Below are 27,109 nucleotides of genomic sequence, written 5' to 3'. Positions count from 1 at the left end.
GAAATCTCTGTCTCAGAATCCATTTCTGAGGACTAAGACAACGAGGAAGATGTAGTCTCAGAGTTTCACCCTCTGTGTGAAATGCAACAGGAGAGCATACCTTTGTATAAGCCACAATGGAACAATCAAAGAAATCCAGATTTAGTGCAATCCATTGAACTGTATTTATTGAAAGCTGGTGAGGTGCCCCAGGAAATCGTTAGAATACATGTAAAAACTAAATGTGGTCTCATTTTTTCTTTTTAAATTGGCAAGGAGGGAAAAAATGGCAATAGTACTACCACTATGCTGGAGAGAGTGTATCATTTTTCTGGAGGACAGCTTGAAAACACATATCAAGAGTATTAAAATGCTTTCCCCTTTGACTCATTAATTCCTCAAAAACATTATCTAAAGATTTAAATTAAATTTGTAAAAATATACTACATGGGTGGACTTTATAGTAATCTAGATAGCCATTAAAATAATACTGAAATATATTGGGTTGGCCAAAAAGTGCCTTCGGTTTTTAAGTAAAAATAAAAGACACATTTTTCATTTTCACCAAGAACTTTATTGAACAACGTATTCACCCTTTTGTTCCACTACCTTCTGCCATTTTTCAGGCAACTTCATAATTCCATCTTCCCAAAACTTTTTATCTTTTTGGGCAAAGAACTGTTCCAGGTGCCTTTTACAGTCTTCTACGGAATTGAAATTTTTTCCATTAATAGAATTTTGTAAAGACCTAAATAAATGGAAATCTGAAGGTGCAATGTCTGGTGAATACGGTGGATGAATCAGAATTTCCCAGCTAAGCTGTAACAGTTTTTGCCTGGTCATCAAAGAAACGTGCGGTCTTGCGTCATCCTGATGGAAGATTATGCGTTTTCTGTTAACTAATTCTGGATGTTTTTAGTCGACTGCTGCTTTCAGTTGGTCTAACTGGAAGCAGAACTTGTTGGAATTAATCGTTTGGTTTTCCAGAAGGAGCTCATAATAGAGGACTCCCTTCCAATCCCATCATATACACAACATCACCTTCTTTGGATGAAGACCGGCCTTTGGTGTGGTTGGTGGTGGTTCATTTCACTTGCCCCACGATCTCTTCCGTTCCACATAGTTGTACAGTATCCGCTTTTCATAGCCTGTCACAATTTATTTTAAAAACGGAACAGGGTTTCGCTGGTGGCGCAGTGGTTGAGGATCTGCCTGCCAATGCAGGGGACACGGGTTCGAGCCCTGATCTGGGAAGATCCCACATGCCGCGGAGCAACTAGGCCCGTGAGCCACAACTACTGAGCCTGCGCGTATGGAGCCTGTGCTCCGCAACAAGAGAGGCCATGATAGTGAGAGGCCCGCGCACCGCGATGAAGAGTGGCCCCCGCTTGCCGCAACTAGAGAAGGCCCTAGCACAGAAACGAAGACCCAACATAGCAATCAATCAATCAATCTTTAAAAAAAAAAAAAAAGGAACATTTTCATTACATTTAAGTAGAGAATCGCATGCAGAAATACAGTCAAGAAGGTTTTTTTCGCTTAACTTGAATGGAACCCAAACATCAAAGCGATTCACATAACCAAGCTGGTGCAAATGATTTTCAACACTTGATTTGCATATTCTGAGTATGTCAGCTATCTTCCGAGTGGTATAACATTGATTGTTCTCAATTAATGTCTCGATTTGAGTGCTATCAACTTCAACTGGTCTACCCGACCATGGCGCATCGTCCAGCGAGAAATCTCCAGCAAGAAACTTCACAAACCACTTTTGACATGTTCGATCAGTCACAACACCTTCTCCATATACTGTACAAACTTTTTTTTGCGTTTCAGTTGCGTTTTTACCTTTCTTGAAATAATAAAGCATAATATGCCAAAAATGTTGCTTTTTTTCTTCCATCTTCAATATTAAAATGGCTACACAAAAATTCACCAATTGTGAGGACTTCTCTGGTAGTGCAGTGGTTAAGAATCCGCCTGCCAATGCAGAGGACACGGGTTTGAGCCCTGGTCCAGGAGGATCCCACATGCCGCGGAGCAACTAAGCCCATGCACCACAACTACTGAGCCTGTGCTCTAGAGCCCGTGCTCCGCAACAAGAGAAGCCACCACAATGAGAAGCCCGCGTACCGCAACGAAGAGTAGCCCCCGCTCGCTGAAACTAGAGAAAGCCCGTGCGCAGCAACGAAGACCCAACATAGCCAAAAAAAAAAAAAAAAAAATTCACCAATTCTGATAAGTCTTTTTTTACATGCACGCTGATATGACAGCTGTCACATACAATCTAACAAAATTGTTTCGAATGAAGTTAAAGACACCTAAGTGCTACTAGAGCCATCTCACGGAAAAAACCGAATGAACCTTTTGGCCCACCCAATATTTATCAAAATATTAACCAATAATATTTCTGTGTGATACAATTTGGGGTGGTTTTTATTATCTTTTCATTTATCTGTATCCCTCTGCCTTTATGTATCTGTATCCTTCTGAATATGTATTACTTGCAATTGTTAAAATTATAATTTACTATAAAATAAGGAATGAAAGATTTTTTTTGCCTCCCCATAGGTTATCTCAATTTACAGAAAATATCCTAATTAGAATCCTCCATTTCAACTTTCTACTTTCATATCACTTTATATTTTATGTATTTTGGTATACTTGCATTTTTCTGCAATTTGTAGTTGTATTCATATCCTGCCTCCATCATTAGGTTGTAAGTTTCTAAGAGCCCTATCTACAGAAATGTCTGCCCATTGAAGGATACCCCAACACACTGATGACTGAAGGACAGGATTCATACACTGAGCTGTAGCACAGAAAGAACCAGTAGCAGCACGAAGCACTACAGCCCTTTGTTCCTGTTAATTAATAATATAACAACAACAAAACCCACACATGCCACACACTCTCAGATATTCTAGTTGAAGCCATGCTAGGAATCACACTAGCTGTCCTTATTGCCTCCCACATAACTGTGCAATGCAATGCTTTCTAAACATCGCTATCAGTCATACAGTCCTCTATAACCGCTGAAAGGAGCATGGGCTCTTTTTGGTTTTGTGTTTCTTTTTTGTTTTGTTTCATTTAATTATTCACAATAACCTGGTGGACTTGCATTCAGATCAGAAAAATGTTTCATTTGGTTGCATCTGAGCTGCTTGTAAGTGCCTCTTTTTCTGAGCTGCCTGTCAACCCACCAGTCTTATAGGCCCAGGATGAGTCTCCTGGGGCTGATAAAAGATGGATGATTAGCCCCTGATGCCGGCACAGCCTGCCACAACTGCACGTGAAAAGTGCGAATCTCTTTTTGTCTTGAAGAATGGGTTGTAAAATTTCCTTTTTCAATTTCAAGCCAAGAAGATGGGTTTTATCTCTTTATAAAACACTGGGTAATTATTGGGCTAACTGTAACAGAAACAGTTTACCTGGTTGAGGCTCAATAGCAAGAAGGAATGAACTCTATCCAAGTCTTCAGTGTGCTCCACTTCAGCCTGGCCCCCTAGAATGTAAGCTACACAACAGACAGGCACTGCAGTATCAGTAGTACCTTAGTATTGATGCATAGTAGGTACTCATTAAATATTTGTTGCATGATTGAATAAATGAATGAATGGAGCAAAGTTCTGGATTGCTGAGACTTTGGGGTACCAGGTAGCTTCTATTACCCAAATAATCATTTCTCACTGACAGACCGCAACCTGTAACTCTAAGCTCAGAATTTAACCATTTGGCTTAAGGTTCTTATTTCACTTAAAATGAAAATGCCCTGTGCATTGGTAAGAGAATAAATTGGTACAACCTTATTGAAAACCAATTTGGCAGTTTAGGCAAATTGAAAATATTCATTCACTTTCACCCAGGACCAGCCCTTCCAGAAATTTATCCTCCAGAAATACACATATACAAAGAGGTTTATTGCACTGTTGTTTCTAATGGGGGGCAAGGGGAAGAAGGGAGGGGGAAAAACCCTAACCTAACCTACATACCCATATGTAGGGGATTGGTTAGGGGAAACCAATTTAACCACTGATTCTCCTCTCCCATTGATCAAAGATTCTCTGTGACCTTGCCTCCCTCTCTCCTCCAGGGTGCTTCTAAGACGCATGAGCCAGTTCCTCTGTGGTGACAATAGGGAAACCTGAGAGGCACAGAGGGCAGCAGATACCATCAAGTGGCTCAGAGCCCTCATGGAACTGGAACAAGAGACAGGTGAGGACCTGAAGGGATACATAAGAGCATCTGATATAGTGGCTGTATGTTTTTTTACAAGAGTGCTTGTCTTTTAGAGATTCATACTGGACTATTTACAAAAGAAATTATACAATGTCAGAAATTTCCCAAATTATTTAGTGTCAGGAGAAGATGGTGGGGTTATAGATCCAATAAGATTGAACTAGGTGATGGATACATAGGGGTGCATAATTCTATTCTACTTTTTAATATATTTGAAATTTTCTATAATAAAAATTTTTCTTAAGAAAATGTGCCCTTTGGTTTCTTAGAGATGTTAAGTCTTCCCAAGTTCCCAGTTTTAATCAGTAAATAAAAATGTTTGATACCAAGCCAAAAGATAACAGCCTGAAAAGAAAACCAACCTAATCACGCAGAAAACTACGTGTGCCAACTGGGAGATGGAATGTTTTCAGAGTTCAGAGAAAGGAGAGAGAACTGTAGGCTGGGAGGCCAGAAAGTCTCACGGCGGAGATGGGACAGTAAGGAGACAGGTCTAATCATAATGGACACATATCCCATGTCGCCAAGAGGTCTCTGGGTCCCTGCAAATGGGAATGCCAGCCACATCAGCCCTACTTGGGTCCTCATAGCACAGTCCTTAGGGAAATGCATTCCTGGAACACTGGCATTTGCTCTTGGATCTCCTCAATAACTCTGAAGTTAAGACCTGCCTTGGGCCAAAGTTTCTCCCAGGCATATGTCATACCATTCTTGGTCTTTCCTCCCAAGTGGCAGTGATGTTTATGAAGCCCTTCATAACATCCATCTTCCACCCATCTCCAGCTGGTAGTCCTAATACGGTAAGTTGCAGAGCACACTCACTTCGGCAGATAGCGATGTGCAGTTCTGCGGTGTGGTGGGCTAACCAACCTTTACTGGTACAGAGTACACAGTACAGCGGGCTACAGTGGTTCTCTTTGGCTGAGCACTCGTAAGAGCACTCAAAGGAAGGTCACACACACCACACACACACACACACACACACACACACACACAAGCACACACATATGTTATACCGTAGTGTATTTATGTCATCATGTATATATATATATATATATTTTTTTTTTTTTTTTTTTTTTTTTTTTGGTCTGGCCACACCACGTGGCATGCGGGATCTTAGTTCCCCAACTAGGGATCGAACCCGTGCCCCCTGCAGTGCAAGCACGGAATCTTAACCACTGGACCACCAGGGAATTCCCCTACAAATATATTTTTATGGAAAATATTTCAGAGATAAATAGCGTTATAATGAATCAGTACTGAGGAAGGCTAAATAGAATATGAGTATGATATCTAATATGTGCCAGGCATATTTGCACATATTATGAAGCACTTTATACATGTTTTCTCTTTTAATCCTTACAATGACAGCCCTATTAGTAGGTTCTATTATTACCCCTCAGCTAAAAACTCATTATACATATTAACTTATTTACTCTTTATAACGATAGTGCTGTGAACAGGTTCTATTATTGTCCCACAGATAAAAAACCTATTGCACAGAGAGGTTAAGTAACTTACCCAAGATCACTTAAGTAGTGGAGCCAGGACTCAAATCCAGAGCCCATGTGCTTAACTGTTGAAGCTATGCCAATTACTCGGCATACAAAACGTCCTTCCAGGTACAACTGGATTCTGGTGCAAGGTTCTGAGTGAGTACTCCTTTATTGTACACACTGTTGTAGAGCAAAAGACTTCCCCATATTTGCCTTTCGGGGAGGACAAGTAGGATTAGCTAAGGCCAATTTTCTTGGAGAATGGCTATATGCAGGGAAACTGCTAGCCCATCTAGTAACTGTGCAATCTGGAACAAAGCTCTCTACCAGGGCCATTGGCTGGGCTGGTTGAGTTTGACTGGGTTTCTGCAGCCTTGCTACCATAGGTGGTAACCCTGGCCGTACGAGCGCAAGAGGGTGTAACAGGAGGCCTCTGTGGAGTGAGATAACCCCTTCCATCGCAAATGTTGGGGGCCACGTAGTCTCCCCTCTTCTCCTCACTTGCCAGAGGGAGAGAGTAACTGCTGACTGGCTCTCTCTCCCTGCACCTTTGCTCCAACAGCCAACTGTTTCAAAAGCACCAAAGCTTGTGTCAAGGGCCTCTCAACCCAGACAGAGCAGAGCACGTCCCTTACAATCCACTCTGTCTTTGTAGCCCAACTTAGTAAGGAGTGGTCGCCACTCACTCTGCTTCCTCTGCTCTCTTCACTCCCCTGCAATCTAACTTCCACCCCTCCACATCACTGAAACTCCTTCCGCCATGTTTAGTCTCTGTCCTTGACCACTCTGCAGCCTTCACCACTGACAATGACTAGTTCCAGAGTCTTCTCTTCTGGCTTTTCAGATTCTCCTCCTATTTCTTTGGCTGTTCTTTCCCAGTCTCTCCCATGGCATTTTCCTCTTCAACCTCCTTTTTTTTTTTTTTTGGCCATGGCCTGCGGTATGTGGGATCCTAGTTCCCTGACCACGGATTGAACCCAGGCCACCTGCATTGGAAGTGCGAAGTCTTAACCACTGGACCACCAGGGAAGTCCTAGGATGCCCCTCAGCCTCCTTTTAAATGCTGATATTCCCCAGGGTCTCATGCTTGGACCTACCTTCTTCTCTTTCTTCAGATGCTCTCTGGGTGATCACATCTATTCCTAAGGCTTCCCTACCATCTCTTCTGAGGATTCCTCACTCTGTTTCTGCTGTCCAAATCTTTCCTAAACTTGAGAAGAAAAAAAAAGTTAATTTCAACAAACCTTTGCTTATACAATTTTTTAAAATAAACTGCTTTCATTTTATAATGTTCTTTAGATACATGTTGGCCAAAACCTCAGAGCTCAAGATTTAGGTCATTCAATGTCCAGAAATATCCACCCCATAACACTTAGCGAAGCCTGTCCTCATTGTAAATGAATCAGCTAAATCACACTTACTGTTTTGTTAGAAAAAATCCAACTTCGTTTTTCAATTCAAACAAAAATGTTAATATTGTTTCAAGAAATAGTCTTAAAAACCACTGGGAGAGAAAATCCGGAAGACATTTTGTAAAATTAATGATTAAAAGCAGTCAAATTGATATTAAAATAATACCAATATAATTAAATTACCCATTTTCATAATAGCTATAAAAACAAGAATAAATTTATATGCCGTTCCTCTTTTCTTGAAGTATAATAATGTAATGTAAGTATAGTCAAAATGATGTTATAATAAATTGAGAAATATAATGAAAGTTTTAAATATTTTTGCAGTAACTCTGTGTGTGTGTGTAATTATGGCATTCACCTTTGGAAAAAATTAAATAAGTATTATATAAAAACAGGTAAAAACTGCCATCATTACCACTGCCCTCTCCACTACTTTTGCTACACATCATGACCAAACTTCTCATATGTAAGTAACTAAAGTGGAAGGCAAATGACTAAAAAGGCATTTAATCATGTACTGCTAAAAATGAATTGATCAGCAGCTAACATCTAATTCTCTTGTTTTGTTAATAAGAGGTAATATATATTACATATTTTATAAGAAGAGGATTGACTTTATTTGGAAGAAAATATTTCATAAGCTGATGTGATAAATATATTATTGAATATTGTACACCACCTAAACCATGTAAAAATTTAATCTGCTGGTTTTATTCAAAATATATTGAAGTGTTGGTAATCCAGGAAAATATTACAATTAGCTTTAAAAGAATCAGTATCATCAACCTGTACTGCTACAGCCCAGCCAAAGATATGTCTCAGGAAAAAGAGCCCTTATCTTTTAGAGATGCCTTCTGACATATCTACAGATGAAATGATATGATATCTAGGATGTGCTTCAAAATCATAAGGGAGTGAAGAGAACTGTACTTTACCTCTATGGTCTTCCTCCCAAACCCCCTAACTACAGTCTAAACATGAGAAAAAATATCAGACAAATCCCAACTGAGCAATATTTTGCAAAATACCTGAGCTGTATACCTGAAAACTATCAATGTCATCAAAACCAATAAAATTCTGAGAAACTGCAGACCAGAGGAGACTAAAGAGATAGGACAACTCAATGTAACATGGTATCCTGGGTGGGATCCTGGAAGAGAAAAGGGACATTAGGGGAAAACTGCTGAAATCGAAATAAAGTATGGAGTTTAGTTAATAATACTGTACTGAAGTTCCTTCTTTAATTGTGACAAATGTACTGTGGTAACGTAAGATGTTAACAATAGGGAAAAATGGGCATAGAGTATATGACAACTCTATCCTACCTTTTGCAAGACATTTTAAAAGACGATTCTAAAATAAAAAGTTTAAGATAATCATTATGGAGAGGGAAAAGCAGATGGGGTGTGTGGTTGGGACAGGACTGGCCACATTTTAGTGCTTATCGGGGTTACATAATGAAAGTTCATTATACTATTCTGTCTACATTTACGTGTTTGAAATTCTCTATTATAAGGTTAAAAAATACATACATTGTGTTGGGGGTTCCTCAAAGCCATCCTCAGGTTCAATGATTTGCTAGGAGGACTCCAGGACTCAGCATATAATCATACTCATGGTTATGATTTATTACAGTGAAAGGATAGAAAGTAAAATCAGCAAAGGGAAAAGGCACAGGAGGCAAAATCCAGAGGAGACCAAGCACAAGCTTCCTAGAGTCCTTCCCCTCTGGAGTCATACAGAATGCACTTAATTCCTTCCCAGCATTAAACTGTAATAACACACACGTGTCTACCAGGGAAGCTCATTAGAGAAGCCTGTGTTGTCACTGGGGGCTGGTCACATAAGCACCGTCTACTGAGCACATGTCAAGATTCCAGACTCTCAGAAGATATTCAGTATCAACCACGTTGTTTGTAAAAACATTTCAGGCACAGTGAGCCATCCTTACCATTTAGGGAAAGTGTAATATCAGTGTAGGGAACTGTTTACCAGTCAAGTTCCCAAATGCCAGCCAAAGGCCAACCTTGCAAGCAGGCTTTTCTAAGGATAGCAGTCTCAGGCTTACACACACACAGAGGCATACTACTCTCTGGGATACAGCTCAGATATGTTTCATACCTCACATCCTCCTCTTCTATGGAAGGTACCTCCACTACCCTCACTAGGAGACCTCATCTCCTATTCTGGTCCAGAGGTGCATGTCTGAAGGGGGAAGGGAGGGCCTGTGAGGTGTAGACAGCCGAGAAGAGCAAGTTCCAAGTTTCTCAGTGGGCACAGCCGTAAATTAGCCTGGAACTCTGCACTCCTGTTCTTTGCTTTCTTCCTTCTGTACACGGTGCTTTAGTTCTGGGAAATCTACCTTGAGGATAGAAGAGAAAGAGAAGGGGGAAAAAGAAAAATGGGAAAGAAAAGAAGGAGGCCTTTTGAGAGAATGAGACAGAATCTGGTCAGCAAACTGCTCCTAGATAGCTCCTGGATCCATTCTTGTGCCAGTGCAGAAGGGCTGTGAATATCATCAAACAGGTGAGGTTCCTAAAGTATATACAAGTGGTGATGTCCTGTAGGCAGGCAGATCTGGAGCTGGTGAAGGGCTGAGGGGTACAGGCCTGCAAGGGTTCCCATCCCCTTCAAATGAGGCAATACACACACTAATACACTACAGCACACAAGCAATGAGTTTTTGGTTAAACCTTGTAAATATTTTGTGAATAGTGTCTTTCTCTATGTGTGTGTGTTAAAAGAATTACTGTAGCTTCTGTCATCCTGTTCGGCATTTAAAAAAAAAATTTTTTTTTTTAATGTGCTTGGAAGCCTCAAAAAATGGAATTGATCCAGGCTTCTTGTAATTTCTTGGAGCCCCAGGAAACAGAACTGGTTGGTGATACAGATTCAGAAGTCATCAGCACCAAGGCCTTGGTGAATTGAAAACAAGTGAGTGAAGGGGATCGCCCAAGAGAGCTCCTTTATGGGAAAAGAGGGCTCTGGGACCAGAACATTTAAGGGACTCCCTAAAGAGGCGCCTACAAAGGAGGCTAACCAGGAATGACCAAAGAGATAGGAGAAAAATCAAGTGAAACGAAGCCGGGAAAATATGGCCAAAGAGAGGGGAAGTCAAGAGGACGCAAGCCAAGAGTGCGTTTGAGAGAGGAAGTAATCAACGGCGTCAAATATTCGCTGATTTTTCCCGGTCAGCACCAACCATAATAATTCTGCCAACTCCCCTCTCTCCCTTCCCCCTAGTACTGTTACTACGTCACTTTTGACTCTTACAGGGTTTCAGCCGGTGGTTTACAGTTTATGTCCTCCAATTAGATGGTTCAAGCAGGAGGTCGGAATCTTACTCACTTTCCTCTTCCATAAGGCATTACGCCTCTTGCTCAATTAATATAAGTGAAACGATTTGAAGAATATTAGAAAAACCACCCCCGGGCAAAGATCTTATCTTTTAACTCGCTCCAGCAGCAAAATTCCCCCGGACACGACCAACTGCGCAGGCGCAGAGGCCGATCACCCGGCTTTCTCGGGTCTTTGCATTTGGCGCGAAATCTCCGCTCCGTGGGCGGGGCTGAGGGAGAGACCGCGCTCATTAGACAGGTTTGGCGCGAAATCCCCGAGCTCCTGCGCCACGATTGGCTCCGGCCTTCCGGCGAAGGGGCGGGGCAGAGGAGGTGCGCGCCGAGCGGCAGCGTCCGGGGAGAAGCAACGCTCTGCTTGCTTCCAGCGTGGCGCAGGCGGCCCCTCAGCATTAGGCAGCGATGGACCTCGCGGCGGCAGCGGAGCCGGGCGCCGGCAGCCAGCACCTGGAAGTCCGCGACGAGGTGGCCGAGAAGTGCCAGAAACTGTTCCTGGACTTCTTGGAGGAGTGAGTCAGAGGGCGCCCCTTACCCGCGGAACTTCCCCTCCCGCCCCTCGCGGCTTCCGGAGCCCGGGGGCGCCGTGGGCCCCGCGCGTGTTCGGGAACTGAGGGGTCGCGCGCCTCGGAGAGCGGGCCGCGGGGAGGAGGCTGGGCCGGGCTGGGCTGGTTTCCGGGGGTGAAATCCATCTGGAGCCCTTCCGCAAACTCCTGCCGTGCGCAGTGCCCTGGGCCGAGCGATTTAGGCCCGTCGTTCAGTTCTCACAGCCTGTAAGGCTGGTGGTCGCGTAGCCCCCGGTTCCCTGTTCGGACCCTGAGGCTGGGTGGGGATGAGTAACTCGTCCAGTTAGGCCGCGGGGTCGCGGGGGAGGCCGAACTGGCGTATGAATCCTGGCGGGGGTCTGACTGGGGTCCACCGAGGGCCTGGCAGCCCTGGGGCCCGTGGAGTTGAAAGGGCCGGAGTGAACCCCCTGGTTGACAGATGCTCGGGCGAGGGGCCGACCTGCTTATGGCGCTGAACGCACTCCCTCCGTCTCTTCCTATCCTTCCAACCCTCCAAACCCCACTTTTCTTTTTTTCTGTTGCCTTTTTTAGGCTGCAGCCATCTCAAACCCCCTTTCCCTGGCTTTCAGCCACTGCCACCAGTTACTTTTCTTAGATCGTGCAGATATAGCTCTGCTTTCCCTGAGTATGGACTCTACCGCCTCCAGGAAGAAGTGGAAGCACTGCGGAATGTCTTAGGAAATTTTTTTTTTTTTAAGAGCTCAGTTTTTAAATTTGATCATTTCTTGCATTTGAAGTTCTCCTCGATGACATCTTGGCCTGAGACTCTTTGTCATAGTCCTAAAAAAAAAAAAAATCTTATGCGGTTTTACTAATATTTAGAAACTCCACTAAGTTGTTAGCACTAGTTATAGTGAAGCTTTAAAAAATTAGCACATGTCTTAACGAAAATGCTTCCCATCCTTAAAATTCCTTTTAGCTATTCTCAGGGGCCTTAATGACTTCCACGTCTTTAAGGCTCATAACATGGCAGGAAATTTTTTTTTTTATATTGTGGTAAAACCTTTACCATTTTAACCTTTTTTTTTTCTTGGTCGTGCCCTGTGGCACGTGGGATCTTAGTTCCCCAACCAGGGATCGAACCCATGCCCCCTGTATTGGGAAGAGAGTCTCAACCACGGGACCACCAGGGAAGTCCCCATTTTAACTTTTTAAACGCAGAGTTCACTGGCGTTAAGTACATTTACCTTGTTATACAGCCATCACCAACATCCATCTCCAGACCACTTTTTTTCTTCCCAAACTGAAACTCTGCACCCACTAAACAATGATAAACCATTCCCCCCACCCTCCTGCCCCTGACAACCACCATTCTATTTTCTGTCTATGAACTTGACTACTCTAGGTACCTCAGACTTGGAGTCATATAATATTTGTCCTTTTGTGACCAGCTTACTTCACTTAGCATAGTGTCTTTGAAGTTTTCCATGCTGTAGCATGTGCCGGAATTTCCTTTTTAAGGGTGAATAGTATTTCATTGTATGTCTATACCACATTTCGTTTGTCTCTTCATCCATCCGTGGATATGTAGGTTGTTTTCACGCTTTTACTACTGTGAATAATTCTGCTGTCTTACGAAATTCTGATAGAGTTAAAACCATAGTTTACTTTATATTTCCCTACTTTTGGCAATGTTACTCTCTGCCTGACAGCTCTTCATCCTTCAAAGCCTAGCTAAAGATTCATACCTCATTTGTTAAACCTTATAAACCTTTCAGGCAGCACCAATCCTTTCTTCCCGTATGTGCCCAACCTGCCATTTTCTGTCATGTCTGGTAATATATCTACCTGTCAGCCGTTTCATCTGAATGTAAATCCCATCCTTAATCCCACCTAGCCACCACACCACATTACACAGGTCCTCAATTATGTTTGATTTTAACAAATAATGTAATTGCCTTTGCTTCCTTGCAGTTTGCCATGCAGCTAACTCCTGGGCACAATGATGAACAAGGCAAATAATCCCTGTATTTGTTGGGAAAAAATGTTAACTCCCTCTCAAAATACCAACTTTGATTTGCCATTGCTTATGGAATAAGATCCAAATTCTTCACAGCTGCTCTTTCCAGTTTGATCTTCCACAGCCATTCTGTCATTATCCACACTCCTCGCATACCTTCCTGACTTTGCCACATACTTTCGAACATCTGTAGCCAATCTATCCACCACTCATTTTTTTTCTTTCAAATTTTAAAACTCTTTCAACGCCGAATTCCAGTACTACCTTTTATATGCATGAAGCCTTTCTAGATGTTCCTGTTAGGCAAAATTAGTTTATATTCCCCTGTCACATTTCTTTTACCTCCTTTTTTTTCTTTTTCCTTTTTATTTTATTGTGGAAAGAACACAACATGAAATCTACCTTCTTAACAAAATTTTAACTGTACCGTGTTATTGTTATACAATAGATCTGTTAGAGCTTATTCATCTTGCTTGACTGAAACTTTATGCCTGTAGTACCTCCACATTCTCCTCTTCCTCCAACCACCATTCCATTCTTTGATTCTATGAATTTGACTTTTGGGGGGTTTTTTTTGGCCGCTCCCAATGGCTTGTGAGATCTTAGTTCCCTGACTAGGGATCGAACCCCGGGCCCATGGCAGTGAAAGCGTGGAGTCCTAACCACTGGACCGCCAGGGAATTCCTGAATTTGACTATTTTAGATACCTCATATAAGTAGAATCATGCAATATTTGTCTTTCTGTAGTTGGCTTATTTCACTTAGCACCATGTCCTCAAGATTCATCCATATTGAGACATTGCAGAATATCCTGTTTTAAGGTTGAATAATATTCTGTTGTATGTGTATACTACATTTTGTTCGTTCCTTCGTCATGGACATTTAGATGTCTTGTCCCTCTCTTTAGTAGAAATGTCTCCTATGAGATTGTCAACCCTAGCAGAGGAACAATGCTGTCATTTCCAGCCTGTGGTACCTCTGGCATAGTGCTTTGCAGATAGATATTGTTCGTTAGGTATTTAACAGTTAGAACATGCTGTATTTGAAGGAGAAATTGATTTTTTCTCAAAACTAATCTGCATGGTTATGTTAGAAGAACAAAAATCAAATATTGTTCATATGATACGCTTTTGGAAAAAACACACCAGCTTTACTTTGTCTGTGTGTATGTTTCCATTTTCCTGAGGTCTTAGGCGCTGAAGCACCTCATTTCTGTGTATTTGTTTGTATTCTGGTTCTTAAATCAGCAGCTAATCTGTCAGTTTTCCCTTTAGAAATTAAATCTTTGGATTTTAACCTGAATTTCTTTCTTTTTTTTTTTTATATATCATTAATAGAGTTGGGTTTTTTGAGTTTTTTTTTTTTTTACTTATCACTTTTTTTAATATACAGCAGGTTCTTATTAGTTATCTATTTTACACATATTAGTGTATATATGTCAATCCCAATCTCCCAATTCATCCCACCACCACCACCACCACCAACAACCCCCTGCTTTCCCCCCTTGGTGTCCATACGTTTGTTCTCTACATCTGTGTCTCTATTTCTGCCTTGCAAATGGTTCATCTGTACCATTTTTCTAGATTCCACATATATATGTTAATATACAATATTTGTTTTTCTCTTTCTGACTTACTTCCCTCTGTATGACAGTCTCTAGGTCCATCCACGTCTCTACAAATGACCCAGTTTCATTCCTTTTTATGGCTGAGTAATATTGCATTGTATATATGTACCACATCTTCTTTATCCATTCGTCTGTCGATGGGCATTTAGGTTGCTTCCATGACCTGGCTGTCACAAACAGTGCTGCAGTGAACATTGCGATGCATGTGTCTTTTTGAATTATGGCTTTCTCTGGGTATATGCCCAGTGGTGGGATTGTTGGGTCATATAGTAATTCTATTTTTAGTGTTTTAAGGAACCTCCATACTGTTCTCCATAGTGGCTGTATCAGTTTACATTCCCACCAACAGTGCAAGAGGGTTCCTTTATGTCCACACCCTCTCCAGTATTTGTTATTTGTAGATTTTCTGATGATGCCCATTCTGACCAGTGTGAGGTGAAACCTCATTATAGTTTTGATTTGCATTTCTCTAATAATTAGTGATGTTGAGCATCTTTTCATGTGCCTCTTGGCCATCTGTATGTCTTCTTTGGAGAAATGTCTATTTAGGTCTTCTGCCCATTTCTTGAGTGGCTTGTTTGTTTTTTTAATATTGAGCTGCATGAGCTGTTTATATATTTTGGAGATTAATCCTTTGTCTGTTGATTCATTTGCAAATATTTTCTCCTATTTTGAGGGTTGTCTTGTTTATCCTTTCCTTTGCTGTGCAGAAGCTTTTAAGTTTCATTAGGTCCCATTTGTTTATTTTTGTTTTTATTTCCATTACTTCAGGAGGTGGGTCAAAAAGGATCTTGCTGTGATGTATGTCATAGAGTGTTCTGCCTATGTTTTCCTCTAAGAGTTTTATAGTGTCTGGCCTTACATTTAAGCCTTTAATCCATTTTGAGTTTATTTTTGTGTATGGTGTTAGGGAATGTTCTAATTTCATTCTTTTACGTGTAGCTGTCCAGTTTTCCCAGCACCATTTATTGAAGAGATTGTCTTTTCTCCATTGTATATCCTTGCCTCCTTTGTCGTAGATTAGTTGACCATAGGTGCGTGGGTTTATCTTTGTCATAGATTAGTTGACCATAGGTGCGTGGGTTTATCTCTGGGCTTTCTATCCTGTTCCATTGATCTATATTTCTGTTTTTATGCCAGTACCATGTTGCCTTTATTACTGTAGCTCTGTAGTATAGTCTGAAGTCAGGGAGTATGGTTCCTCCAGCTCTGGGTTTTTTTTTTAATTAATTAATTTATTTATTTATTTATTTTTGGCTGTGTTGGGTCTTAGTTTCTGTGCGAGGGCTTCCTCTAGCTGCGGCAAGTGGGGGCCACTCTTCATCGTGGTGCGCGGGCCTCACTATCGTGGCCTTTCGTTACGGGGCACAGGCTCCAGACGCGCAGGCTCAGTAGTTGTGGCTCACGGGCCTAGTTGCTCTGCGGCATGTGGGATCTTCCCAGACCAGGGCTTGAACCCGTGTCCCCTGCATTAGCAGGCAGATTCTCAACCACTGCGCCACCAGGGAAGCCCCTCCAGCTCTGTTTTTTCCCCTCAAGATTGCTTTGGCTATTCGGGGTCTTTTGTGTCTCCATACAAATTTTAAGATTTTTTGTTTTAGTTCTGGAAAAAATGCCATTGGTAATTTGATAGGGATTGCATTGAATCTGTAGGTTGCTTTGGGTGGTATAGTCATTTTCACAATGTTGATTCTTCCAATCCAAGAACATGGTATATCTCTCCATCTGTTGGTATCATCTTTAATTTCTTTCATCAGTGTCTTATAGTTTTCTGCATACAGGTCTTTTGTCTCCCTAGGTAGGTTTATTCCTAGGTATTTTATTCTTTTTGTTGCAGTGGTAAATGGGAGTGTTTCCTTAATTTCTCTTTCAGATTTTTCATCATTACTGTGTAGGAATGCAAGCGATTTCTTTGCATTAATTTTGTATCCTGCAAGTTTACCAGATTCATTGATTAGCTCTAGTAGTTTTCTGCTGGCATCTTTATGATTATCTATGTATAGTATCATGTCATCTGCAAATGGTGACAGTTTTACTTCTTCTTTTCCAATTTGGATTCCTTTTATTTTTCTTCTGTAATTGCCATGGCTAGGACTTCCAATACTGTTGAATAAGAGTGGCAAGAGTGGACATCCTTGTCTTGTTCCTGATCTTAGAGGAAATGGTTTCAGTTTTTCACCATTGAGAATGATGTTTGCTGTGGGTTTGTCATATATGGCCTTTATTATGTTGAGGTAGTTTCCCTCTATGCCCAGTTTCTGGAGATTTTTTTATCATAAGTGGGTGTTGAATTTTGTCAAAAGCTTTTTATGCATCTTTTGAGATTATCATATGGTTTTTATCCTTCAGTTTGTTAATATGGTGTATCACATTGGTTGATTCGCATATATTGAAGAATCCTTGCATCCCTGGGATAAATCCCACTTGATCATGGTGTATAATCCTTTTAATGTGTCGTTGGATTCTGTTTGCTAGTATTTTGCTGACGATTTTTGCATCTATATTCATCAGTGATATTGGTCTGTAATTTTCTTCTTTTGTAGTATCTTTGTCTCGTTTTGATATCAGGGTGATGTCCTCATAGAAAGAGTTTGGGAGTGTTCCTTCCTCTGCAATTTTTTGGAAGAGTTTGAGAAGGGTGGGTGTTAGCTCTTCTCTAAATCTTTGATAGAATTCACCTGTGAAGCTATCTGGTCCTGGACTTCGGTTTGTTGGAAGATTTTTAAGTACAGTTTCAATTTCATTACTTGTGATTGGTCTGTTCATATTTTCTGCCTCTTCCCTGTTCAGTCTTGGAAGGTTATACCTTTCTAAGAATTTGTCCATTTCTTCCAGGTTGTCCATTTTATTGGCATAGAGTTGTTTGTAGTAGTCTCTTATGATGCTTTGTATTTCTGCAGTGTCCGTTGTAACGTCTCCTTTTTTTTTTTTTTAAGGAATTTCTTTATTTTTATTATTTATTTATTTATTTTTGGCTGTGTTGGGTCTTCGTTACTGTGCGAGGGCTTTCTCCAGTTGCGGCAAGCGGGGGCCACTCCTCATCGTGGTGCGCCAGCCTCTCATTATCGCGGCCTCTCTTGTTGCGGAGCACAGGCTCCAGACGCGCAGGCTCAGTAGCCGTGGCTCACGGGCCTAGTTGCTCCGCAGCATGCGGGATCCTCCCAGACCAGGGCTCGAACCCGTGTCCCCTGCATTGGCAGGCAGACTCTCAACCACTGCGCCACCAGGGAACCCCACGTCTCCTTTTTCATTTCTAATTTTATTGATTTGAGTTCTCTCCCTCTTTTTCTTGATGAGTCTGGCTAAAGGTTTATCGGTTTTGTTTATCTTCTCAAAGAACCAGCTTTTAGTTTTATTGATCTTTTCTATTGTTTTCTTTGTTTTTATTTCATTTATTTTTGCTCTGAGCCTTATGATTTCTTTCCTTCTACTAACTTTGGGTTTTGTTTGTTCTTCTTTCTCTAGTTCCTTTAGGTGTAAGGTTAGATTGTTTATTTGAGGTTTTTCTTGTTTCTTGAGGTAGGATTGTATTGCTATAAACTTCCCTCTTAGAACTGCTTTTGCTGCATCCCATAGGTTTTGGATTGTCATGTTTTCATTGTCATTTGTCTCTAGATATTTTTTGATTTCCTCTTTGATTTTTTCAGTGATCTCTTGGTTATTTAGTAACGTATTGTTTAGCCTCCACGTGTTTGTGTTTTTTACGGTTTTTTCCCTGTAATTGATTTCTAATCTCATACCGTTGTGGTTGGAAGAGGTGCTTGATATGATTTCAGTTTTCTTAAATTTACCAAGGTTTGTTTTGTGACCCAAGATGTGATCTATCCTGGAGAATGTTCCGTGTGCACTTGAGAAGAAAGTGTAATCTGCTGTTTTCGGATGGAATGTCCTATAAATATCAATTAAATCTATCTGGTCTACTGTGTCATTTAAAGCTTGTGTTTCCTTATTAATTTTCTGTCTGGATGATCTGTCCATTGGTGTAAGTGAGGCGTTATAAAGTCCCCCACTCTTATTGTGTTACTATCGATATCCTCTTTTATAGCTGTTAGCATTTGCCTAGTGTATTGAGGTGTTCCTATTTTGGGTGCCTATAAGTTTATAATTGTTATATCTTCTTCTTGGATTGATCCCTTGATCATTATGTAGTGTCCTTGTCTCTTGTAATATTCTTTATTTTAAAGTCTATTTTATCTGATAGAAGTATTGCTACTCCAGCTTTCTTTTGATGTCCATTTGCATGGAATAACTTTTTCCATCCCCTCACTTTCAGTCTGTATGTATGCCTAGGTCTTAAATGGGTCTCTTATAGACAGCATATATATGGGTCTTGTTTTTGTATCCATCCAGCAAGCCTGTGTCTTTTGGTTGGAGCATTTAATTCAATCACATTCAAGGTAATTATCGATATGTGTTTTCCTATTACCATTTTCTTAATTGTTTTGGGTTTGTTTTTGTAGGTTCTTTTCTTCTCTTGTGTTTCCCACTTAGAGAAGTTCCTTTAGCATTTGTTGTAGAGCTGGTTTGGTGGTGCTGAATTCTCTTAGCTTTTGTTTGTAAAGCTTTTGATTTCGCCTTCGAATCTGAATGAGATCCTTGCTGGGTAGAGTAATCTTGGTTGTAGGTTCTTCCCTTTCATCACTTTAAATATATCCTGCCACTCCCTTCTGGCTTGTAGAGTTTCTGCTGCGAAATCAGCTGTTAACCTTATGGGAGTTCCCTTGTGTGTTATTTGTCGTTTTTCCCTTGTTGCCTTTAATAATTTTTCTTTGTCTTTAATTTTTGTCAGTTTGATTACTGTGTGTCTTGGCGTGTTTCTTTTGTGTTTATCCTGTATGGGACTCTCTGCGCTTCCTGGACTTGGGTGGCTATTTCCTTTCCCATGTTAGGGAAGTTTTCGACTATAATCTCTTCAAATATTTTCTCTGGTCTTTTCTCTCTCTCTTCTCCATCTGGGACCCCTATAATGCAAATGTTGTTGCGTTTAATGTTGTCCCAGAGGTCTCTTAGGCTGTCTTCATTTCTTTTCTTTTTTTTTCTTTACTCTGTTCTGCGGCAGTGAATTCCACCATTCTGTTTTCCAGGTCACTTATCGATTCTTCTGTCTCAGTTATTCTGCTGATTCCTTCTAGTGTATTTTTCATTTCAGTTATTGTATTATTCATCTTTGTTTGTTTTTTACTTCTTCTAGGTCTTTGTTAAACATTTCTTACATTTTCTTGATCTTTGCCTCCATTCTTTTTCCGAGGTCCTGGATCGTCTTCACTATCATTATTCTGAATTCTTTTTCTGGAAGGTTACCTATCTCCACTTCATTTAATTGTTTACCTGGGGTCTTATCTTGTTCCTTCACCTGGTACATAGTCCTCTGCCTTTTTATTTTGTCTGTCTCTCTGTGAATGTGGTTTTCGTTCCACAGGCTGCAGGATTGTAGCTCTTCTTGCTTCTGCTGTCTGTCCTCTGGTGGATGAGGCTATCTAAGAGGCTTGTGCAAGCTTCCTGATGGGAGGGACTGGTGGTGGGTAGAGCTGGGTGTTGCTCTGGTGGGCAGAGCTCAGTAAAACTTTAATCCACTTGTCTGCTGATGGGTGGAGCTGAGTTCCCTCCCTGTTGGTTGTTTGGCCTGAGGCGACCCAGCATTGGAGCCTACAGGCTCTTTGGTGGGCAACACCAGGAGGGCTCACGCCAAGGAATACTTCCCAGAACTTCTGCTGCCAGTGTCCTTGTCCCCACGGTGTGCCACAGCCACCCCCCGCCTCTGCAGGAGACCCTCCAACACTAGCAGGTAGGTCTGGTTCAGTCTCCCCCCGGGTCACTGCTCCTTCCCCTGGGTCCCGATGCGCACACTACTTTGTGTGTGCCCTCCAAGAGTGGAGTCTCTGTTTCCCCGAGTCCTGTGGAAGTCCTGCAATCAAATCCCCGTAGCCTTTAAAGTCTGATTCTCTGGAAATTCCTCCTCCCATTGCCAGACCCCCAGGTTGGGAAGCCTGACGTGGGGCTCAGAACCTTCACTCCAGTGGGTGGATTTCCATGGTAAAATTGTTCTCCAGTTTGTGAGTCACCCACCCAGCGGTTATGGGATTTGATTTTATTGTGATTGCACCCCTCCTACCGTCTCATTGCAGCTTCTCCTTTGTGTTTGGATGTGGGGTATATTTTTTGGTGAGTTCCAGTGTCTTCCTGTCGATGGTTGTTCAGCAGTTGTGATTCCGGTGCTCTCGCAAGAGGGAGTGAGCACACGTCCTTCTACGCCGCCATCTTGAAACAATCTCCTAACCTGGATTTCTTGATTTAATATTTTCTAATCAACAAATACTAACTATTCTTTTATTGTTGGTATGTACAGTTCAGATTGGAAAGTGTTAAATCAAGAAATTCAGATTTAAATCTTAAGACGTGGTTTTCCTATGTTCCCAGCTTTGTACAAAACATTTTAAAGGCATTCTCTCATTTAATCTTCACAGTTATCTTAGGAGATAAGATGATGTTCTAATCTTTTTTATTATTATTTTCAAACAGAAGAGGGACAGGTTTAGAATAGGTAAGTAACTTGCCCCAAGTTATACAACTACTAAAATGGGCCTGTCTGACCCTAAAGCTGATGGTCTTTAACCAATATGCTGAATTATCAGGCATTCACATTCTTCTTTTTGCTGCCTAATGCTTCGGTTTAATCTGACTCGCATGTATCTACAGGTTCCAGAACAGCGATGGAGAAATTAAGTACTTGCAGTTAGCTGAGGAGTTAATTCGTCCCGAGAGAAACACATTGGTTGTGAGTTTTTTGGACCTGGAGCAATTTAACCAGCAACTTTCCACCACCATTCAAGAGGAGTTCTATAGGTTTGGTGTATTAATCTTTACTTTAAATAGACATGGACCCCGGGAAGCCAGCTCTTCTTAGAACGGGAGTGTTCATTTGTGAGGCAAAAAGGCAGCTGTCACAGAGGCCCTTTGATACAGCCAGTGGTCATTTTATTGCTGCTCTGAACTAATTTAGGCCTTTGTGGAGTTGACTATTTTTCTCATGCGAATGTTGAAAACTTTTGTTTTCTATGTAGTTTTTCCAGGTGTTAAGAGGATTGCTTACTTTGTGTCAGGCTTCAGTGCTATTGCTATGTCATTCATTTAATCCACTCCCCCTCCCCATATCATATAAAATCCCTTGAAACATTTTAAAAGCTGAATGGTATTTTTTTGGCAGAAATTAGACATTAGGCTTTTGTTTTGCTTTCAATTGCTATATAAAGCCAGAAATATCTTTCTACACAAAACTTAGTTTAAATAAAATCAGGTTAAAATAAACACTGTGGACTGTTACGAAAGAGAAATGAAGACCCAGGAGTAAGCAGTCACAGTCTTGTTCTTTTACCTGGTATACTGGGAGATGGAGGATTTGTCTCGGTGTTTCTAGTCATATATGGCTATCAAGCTATCAAGAATGGTTGGAGGGATAAGCAGCAGAGTTTATTGTGATAGTATGTAGCAGGAAAAGTTGTACTGACAAGTGAGAGGGAGGTAGAAAGTCAGGGCTGTTGGTGGAAACACCTATGCCTGTACCTCATGCACAGACCGTGCCGCAGTTCTGTGTCCTGAAAGTAGCTGATTTTTCAGAGGACTTCCAGATCCTACCACTTAAACCAAGCTGCCTCAGCTATTTAAAACTTAAGAGAACGTGCACACTTCCATCTAACCAGTCAAGTGAAACGTTTCTGCCAACTTGCTCTCAAATCAGTACACAAATTCCTTCCCTGCCCTTATCTACTTCCTATCAATCAAGAATTAAACCTGGAAGAAAATAGGAGGCCTTGACACCAAATGGGAGGCTGCCTTGCTAGGTAGTATACTGCCCAGGTGGTTCAGGCAGAGTCACCTTGGACAGAGGAGTGACCTGCCGTGTGCATGCTAAATGATTATTTAAAAATAATAGGTATTCAGGAACAGCATTTTATCTTTGGTGTTTCTGTTGTCTTAGATGTATTTATGGTGGAATAGGAGAGGATTGAAGATGCTCTAAACCTAGACCAGATGATAGAAGTGTCCTGCAGAGTTAAATTCTAAAGCTTGGTTGTAACCAGATGAAATTCCTTAGTTTCAGCTTTTGGGAAGCATAAGGGGAAGGAGCCCTTGGTAAGCCTCTTGAAGTTGTCAGTTGATTTACTTTTTGTTTTTCAGAGTTTACCCTTACCTATGTCGGGCCTTGAAAACCTTTGTCAAAGACCGTAAAGAGATCCCTCTTGCCAAGGATTTTTATGTTGCATTCCAAGATCTTCCTACCAGACACAAGTAAGAAACCCTTCTTGGAAAAAAAAAATTCCCCAAATAGTATAGGCATCACTTAATTGGCAGAAAGCTCAGAAGGTTGTAGTCTTAGGTCTATAAAGAGTTATATCCAGTTATCCAGAAGATTTAGTTTTGGAAAATATGTATTTCCAGGAAAACGGGATGGGAAGTATGTTAAGTGAAGCAATTTCTGGGGATTATAGTATTTTAGGACACCTTTTAAGGGATGTTGAAGTGAAAAATTAGTTCAGTGAGAAAATATGAAAACTGAGAACAGTCACAAAAATTAATGAATTGTCAAGAGCTTAAATAGCATAGCTTTTAAACTGTTTTCCTCTTTAGCAGTTATTTAAAGAATAAATTTGTTGGAGGAAATTGAAGTGATATTTTGAAAACTTAAACTACTAAAATTACTTATAAAATTACAAGTTATTTAATATAAAATGGGTTTGTGAAATACAGTGTTTTCTAAACCTTCAAGTTCAGAAAAAAATTTGTCCCGATAATTTTTCCCAAGGATAACTTTACTGTGAAAATGCTTATTTAGAAATGTAGGTAAGAAAAAAATATATTTGCATATAAAACAAAAATGGAATCATTCTGTTTTATAATTGTAGTTGCATTTCTTTCATGTCCTTTACTTAGTTTTTCTTATTTATTCATTTATGTATTTTGTTGTGGATGCATGTACGTTATACTTCAGGAATGGGCATGTTGATTAAATTATTCTTGTAGGAGAGTCCAAAGAATACCTTGTCTCTTATTTTGTTGTTGCTGTTATTTTAAGCATAAATTATCATTGAATATCCTCTCATTGAAAGTGAAAATTTTTAGTTTGAAAATGAATACTTACTAATGCAATATCTGTCTTTAAACAGAATTCGAGAACTCAACTCATCCAGAATTGGTTTGCTCACTCGCATCAGTGGGCAGGTGGTACGGACTCACCCAGTTCATCCAGAGCTTGTGAGCGGAACTTTCCTGTGCTTGGACTGTCAGACAGTGATCAAGGATGTAGAACAGCAATTCAGATACACCCAGCCAAACATCTGCCGGAATCCAGTTTGTGCCAACAGAAGGAGATTCCTGCTGGATACAAATAAATCAAGATTTGTTGATTTTCAAAAGGTGCTTATTAATTTCTCTTTAGGTCAGATTCAGCCTATGCTAATAATTCACTTCTAGGCACTTGTAATTATTATTATAAGCTTACTTAGGCAATGTTAAACTCAGTTTTTATGTAAGTCAAGGTTCGTCAAGTGTGACTACAGATTTAAGCTAAAAATTTGTAATGCAAATTTCAATTATCAGTATATAAATGTGTTCTAACCTTTAATAACTTGGCTTGGAAACTCCTTCAGGCAAATAAAATGTATTTGTCAAAGAATAAACAGTAACCATTATTATTATTACTGTTATTATTATTATTACAAGCTAGAGTTAGGAAGATTTTTGAAGAAGTAGAGACTTGTTGGTGTAAGACTTGGAGTTGGTGGTTAGGAGGGAGGAAGGCATAAATAAAAGAACAGATGAAAATGAACATGCTTGTCAATAGCAGTGAGGATTATCATGATTAAAGTAGAGTAACCAAATTGGAGATCATCTGAGAGATGATTTGGTATGAGGCATGGAAGTACTTGGAGCCTTAAACCTCAGATTGAGAAGCTTGGACCTATCTTGATAAGCAAGGGGAATACGTTTTCAGATGATGTGAATTTTTCTTTGTTAAAGGAAGACTGATGAGACAACTGTGTGTGGTATTTAACAAGAGACTAATAGGTAGTTGTAGTTAACTGGGCAAGAGTTGCATGGTAGCAGTAAGAATGAAGGGGCTAAAGCTCTTCAGGGCTTAGTAACTCTGGTATATGCAAAGAGAAAAGTTGCAGAAGCTCAAGCACTGGAGAATGAGTACCGGACTAAAATAAATAATTTATATTAGATTCAGTTTTTAGTCCTTACTTAGTTTTCTTGTTTTATTCTGATACTTGGTTTATAGGAAACATGTGTTCTTACCAACAACTTTGGGTAAAAGATGCTTTATATTTGATAAAGAACATGATATAACAACCAAATACAAAATATGAATTCAGGTTGGGTCTTGGTTTGGGGGGAAAAAAACCCAGCTGTAATAAAGGACATTCTTGACAACTGGGGAAATTTGAAGACGGACTAGATAAAGAAGTCATTATGGAATTAAATATTTAAATTTCTTGGTGTGATTGATGGTATTGTGGTTACATAGGAGATTGTCTTTATTCTTAGGAGGTGAGTGCTAAAATATTTGGGGGTGAAGTATCTTGATTTTTGCAACTTCTTTCAAATAATACAGTAAAAATATGTGTGTCTTAAGTAATGTTAACAGTTGTGTTGAGGTGGAGGGTATAAGAGATGTGAAATTTTTCATAAAATTTCCCTGACAATTTAGAGGAAGATGGAACACATTTATTTGTCTTTGTTATAGGTTCGTATTCAAGAGACTCAAGCTGAGCTTCCTCGAGGGAGTATCCCCCGCAGTTTAGAAGTGATCTTGAGGGCTGAAGCTGTGGAGTCAGCTCAAGCTGGTGACAAGTGTGACTTTACAGGGACGCTGATTGTTGTGCCTGACGTGTCTAAGCTTAGCATACCAGGTCGGTAATCTGTGGCTCAAATTTAACAAATTCTCAGTTACCTGAACTGCAGAGTATCTAGCTTCTTGCATCTTCCTTGTCTTATTTTTGGCTACCAATCAGAGGGTGAGCGAGGAACTATGATGAGAATAAAAACAAATTGGTTTGCTATAAAAGCTACTGTTTTGAAAAATTTCAAAGCCTAAATGAAATTTTTGCATTTATAGGTTTCGTTTATCTGAGCAGTTTTGATTCTCAGCACCTTCAGTATTTGAGCTGTGAAACAATCTATCATTCAATGTTTCAGGAGCACGTGCAGAAACTAATTACCGTGTTAGTGGTGTTGATGGATATGAGACAGAAGGCATTCGCGGGCTCCGGGCACTTGGTGTTAGGGATCTTTCATACAGGCTGGTCTTTCTTGCCTGCTGTGTTGCACCAACCAACCCGAGGGTGAGTCTTCTTAGTAGAATGGCAAAGCTTAAGAAAGGCATCCCCTGAGGCTGCCGCAAACTCAGTGTTAAAGATGGGGTTGGGTTGAGATTTGTTCTTTAGTTTTAAAACCAGATTTTTTCACATCTGTCTTCCCGATCTTAAGGAAAAGTCTTATTTTTATACATAAGAGCTCAATGCTTTAAGAGCATTGGTACTATTATTATTCACGGCGGTTTTTCTGTTTTTAATTGTTAAAGTTCCTCTGTCACGCTCCTCGAGATAGTACAAGTAGAAAAATTTAGTAATCTGGGAAGTACAGTATATTGCTCTTTCTGAGAGTGATTGACCCCTGGTACTGTAGTTGTTCAGAGCTTGATTTTGTTCCAGGTGGGGAAAGCAGTGAGGAACAGTTTGGAAAATGAGTGGTGAACATAATATTCTGTTTCTTCATTTTCATCTTCATATCAGTGATTAACATTTTATTATGGCTCATCTCATGAGCATCTAGATTCATTTAGATAGCAATACAAAACAATGGTGGTAGCTTTTTTTGTTATTTTTAAATCACTGGACAAATGACAGGCTCTTCAGTGTCTTAACTTAGGCCGTACTGGTTAGGAGATTTTTTTAAAAAACCTTTACAGTTAGCAGATTCTGAAGTTGACCTCCCAGGCTATATTTCGTTTGTGGTGATGTTTCTTCTCTTTCACATTATTTTGACTATTTCTATACTACTATTTTTTTCCTTTCTTCTCCACCCTTCAGTTCGGAGGAAAAGAGCTCCGAGATGAGGAACAGACAGCTGAGAGCATTAAGAACCAAATGACTGTGAAGGAATGGGAGAAAGTGTTTGAAATGAGTCAAGATAAAAATCTATACCACAATCTTTGTACAAGCCTGTTCCCTACTATACATGGTAAGAGTTCTATCCATTTGTGGCATAAACTTGAAATCAAAATAATGATTATAAAACAGCAACATGTGACTTCTTAAAACACACAAATCAGATTATGAAAGTTTTTTAGTGGGTTTAGAAGGGGTTTTAAAAAGTCATTTGTAAAAGGACAGATATTATACAATTCCACTTAAAATGAGGTACTTAGAACAGGTAAATTCACAGAAACAAAGTAGAAAGAGGTTACCTGGTGGG

At 40.4% G+C, this 27,109-nt stretch overlaps 1 protein-coding gene and 1 long non-coding RNA gene across 3 annotated transcripts in view; one reads left to right on the top strand and one right to left on the bottom strand.

Annotated features, from left to right (window-relative positions):
- Nucleotides 1-10,668, bottom strand: part of LOC309662774 — a 29,389-nt gene extending 18,721 nt beyond the window's left edge. The window contains exon 1 of the long non-coding RNA XR_014264949.1: nucleotides 6,812-10,668. This is a non-coding gene — a long non-coding RNA (uncharacterized lncRNA). The remainder of the gene's footprint in view (nucleotides 1-6,811) is intronic.
- Nucleotides 10,669-10,778: 110 nt separating this feature from the next.
- MCM6 (minichromosome maintenance complex component 6) overlaps nucleotides 10,779-27,109 on the top strand; it is a 43,124-nt gene continuing 26,793 nt past the window's right edge. Inside the window, exons 1-7 of one of the 2 annotated variants that reach the window (XM_082465824.1) lie at nucleotides 10,779-10,994; nucleotides 21,332-21,478; nucleotides 22,811-22,921; nucleotides 23,797-24,046; nucleotides 25,380-25,545; nucleotides 25,832-25,977; nucleotides 26,725-26,875. In XM_082465824.1, the coding sequence (XP_082321950.1) occupies nucleotides 10,888-10,994; nucleotides 21,332-21,478; nucleotides 22,811-22,921; nucleotides 23,797-24,046; nucleotides 25,380-25,545; nucleotides 25,832-25,977; nucleotides 26,725-26,875 (1,078 nt within the window). In that variant the 5' untranslated portion in view covers nucleotides 10,779-10,887. The remainder of the gene's footprint in view (nucleotides 10,995-21,331; nucleotides 21,479-22,810; nucleotides 22,922-23,796; nucleotides 24,047-25,379; nucleotides 25,546-25,831; nucleotides 25,978-26,724; nucleotides 26,876-27,109) is intronic. The other variant, XM_082465823.1, reaches the window with a different exon arrangement.

This window comes from Balaenoptera physalus (genome assembly GCF_965194825.1).
Source record: "Balaenoptera physalus genome assembly, chromosome: 6".
Classification (NCBI taxonomy): Eukaryota; Metazoa; Chordata; class Mammalia; order Artiodactyla; family Balaenopteridae; genus Balaenoptera; species Balaenoptera physalus.
Note: the sequence above shows the minus strand (reverse complement) of the source record. Positions and strands in the feature narration are given on the sequence as shown.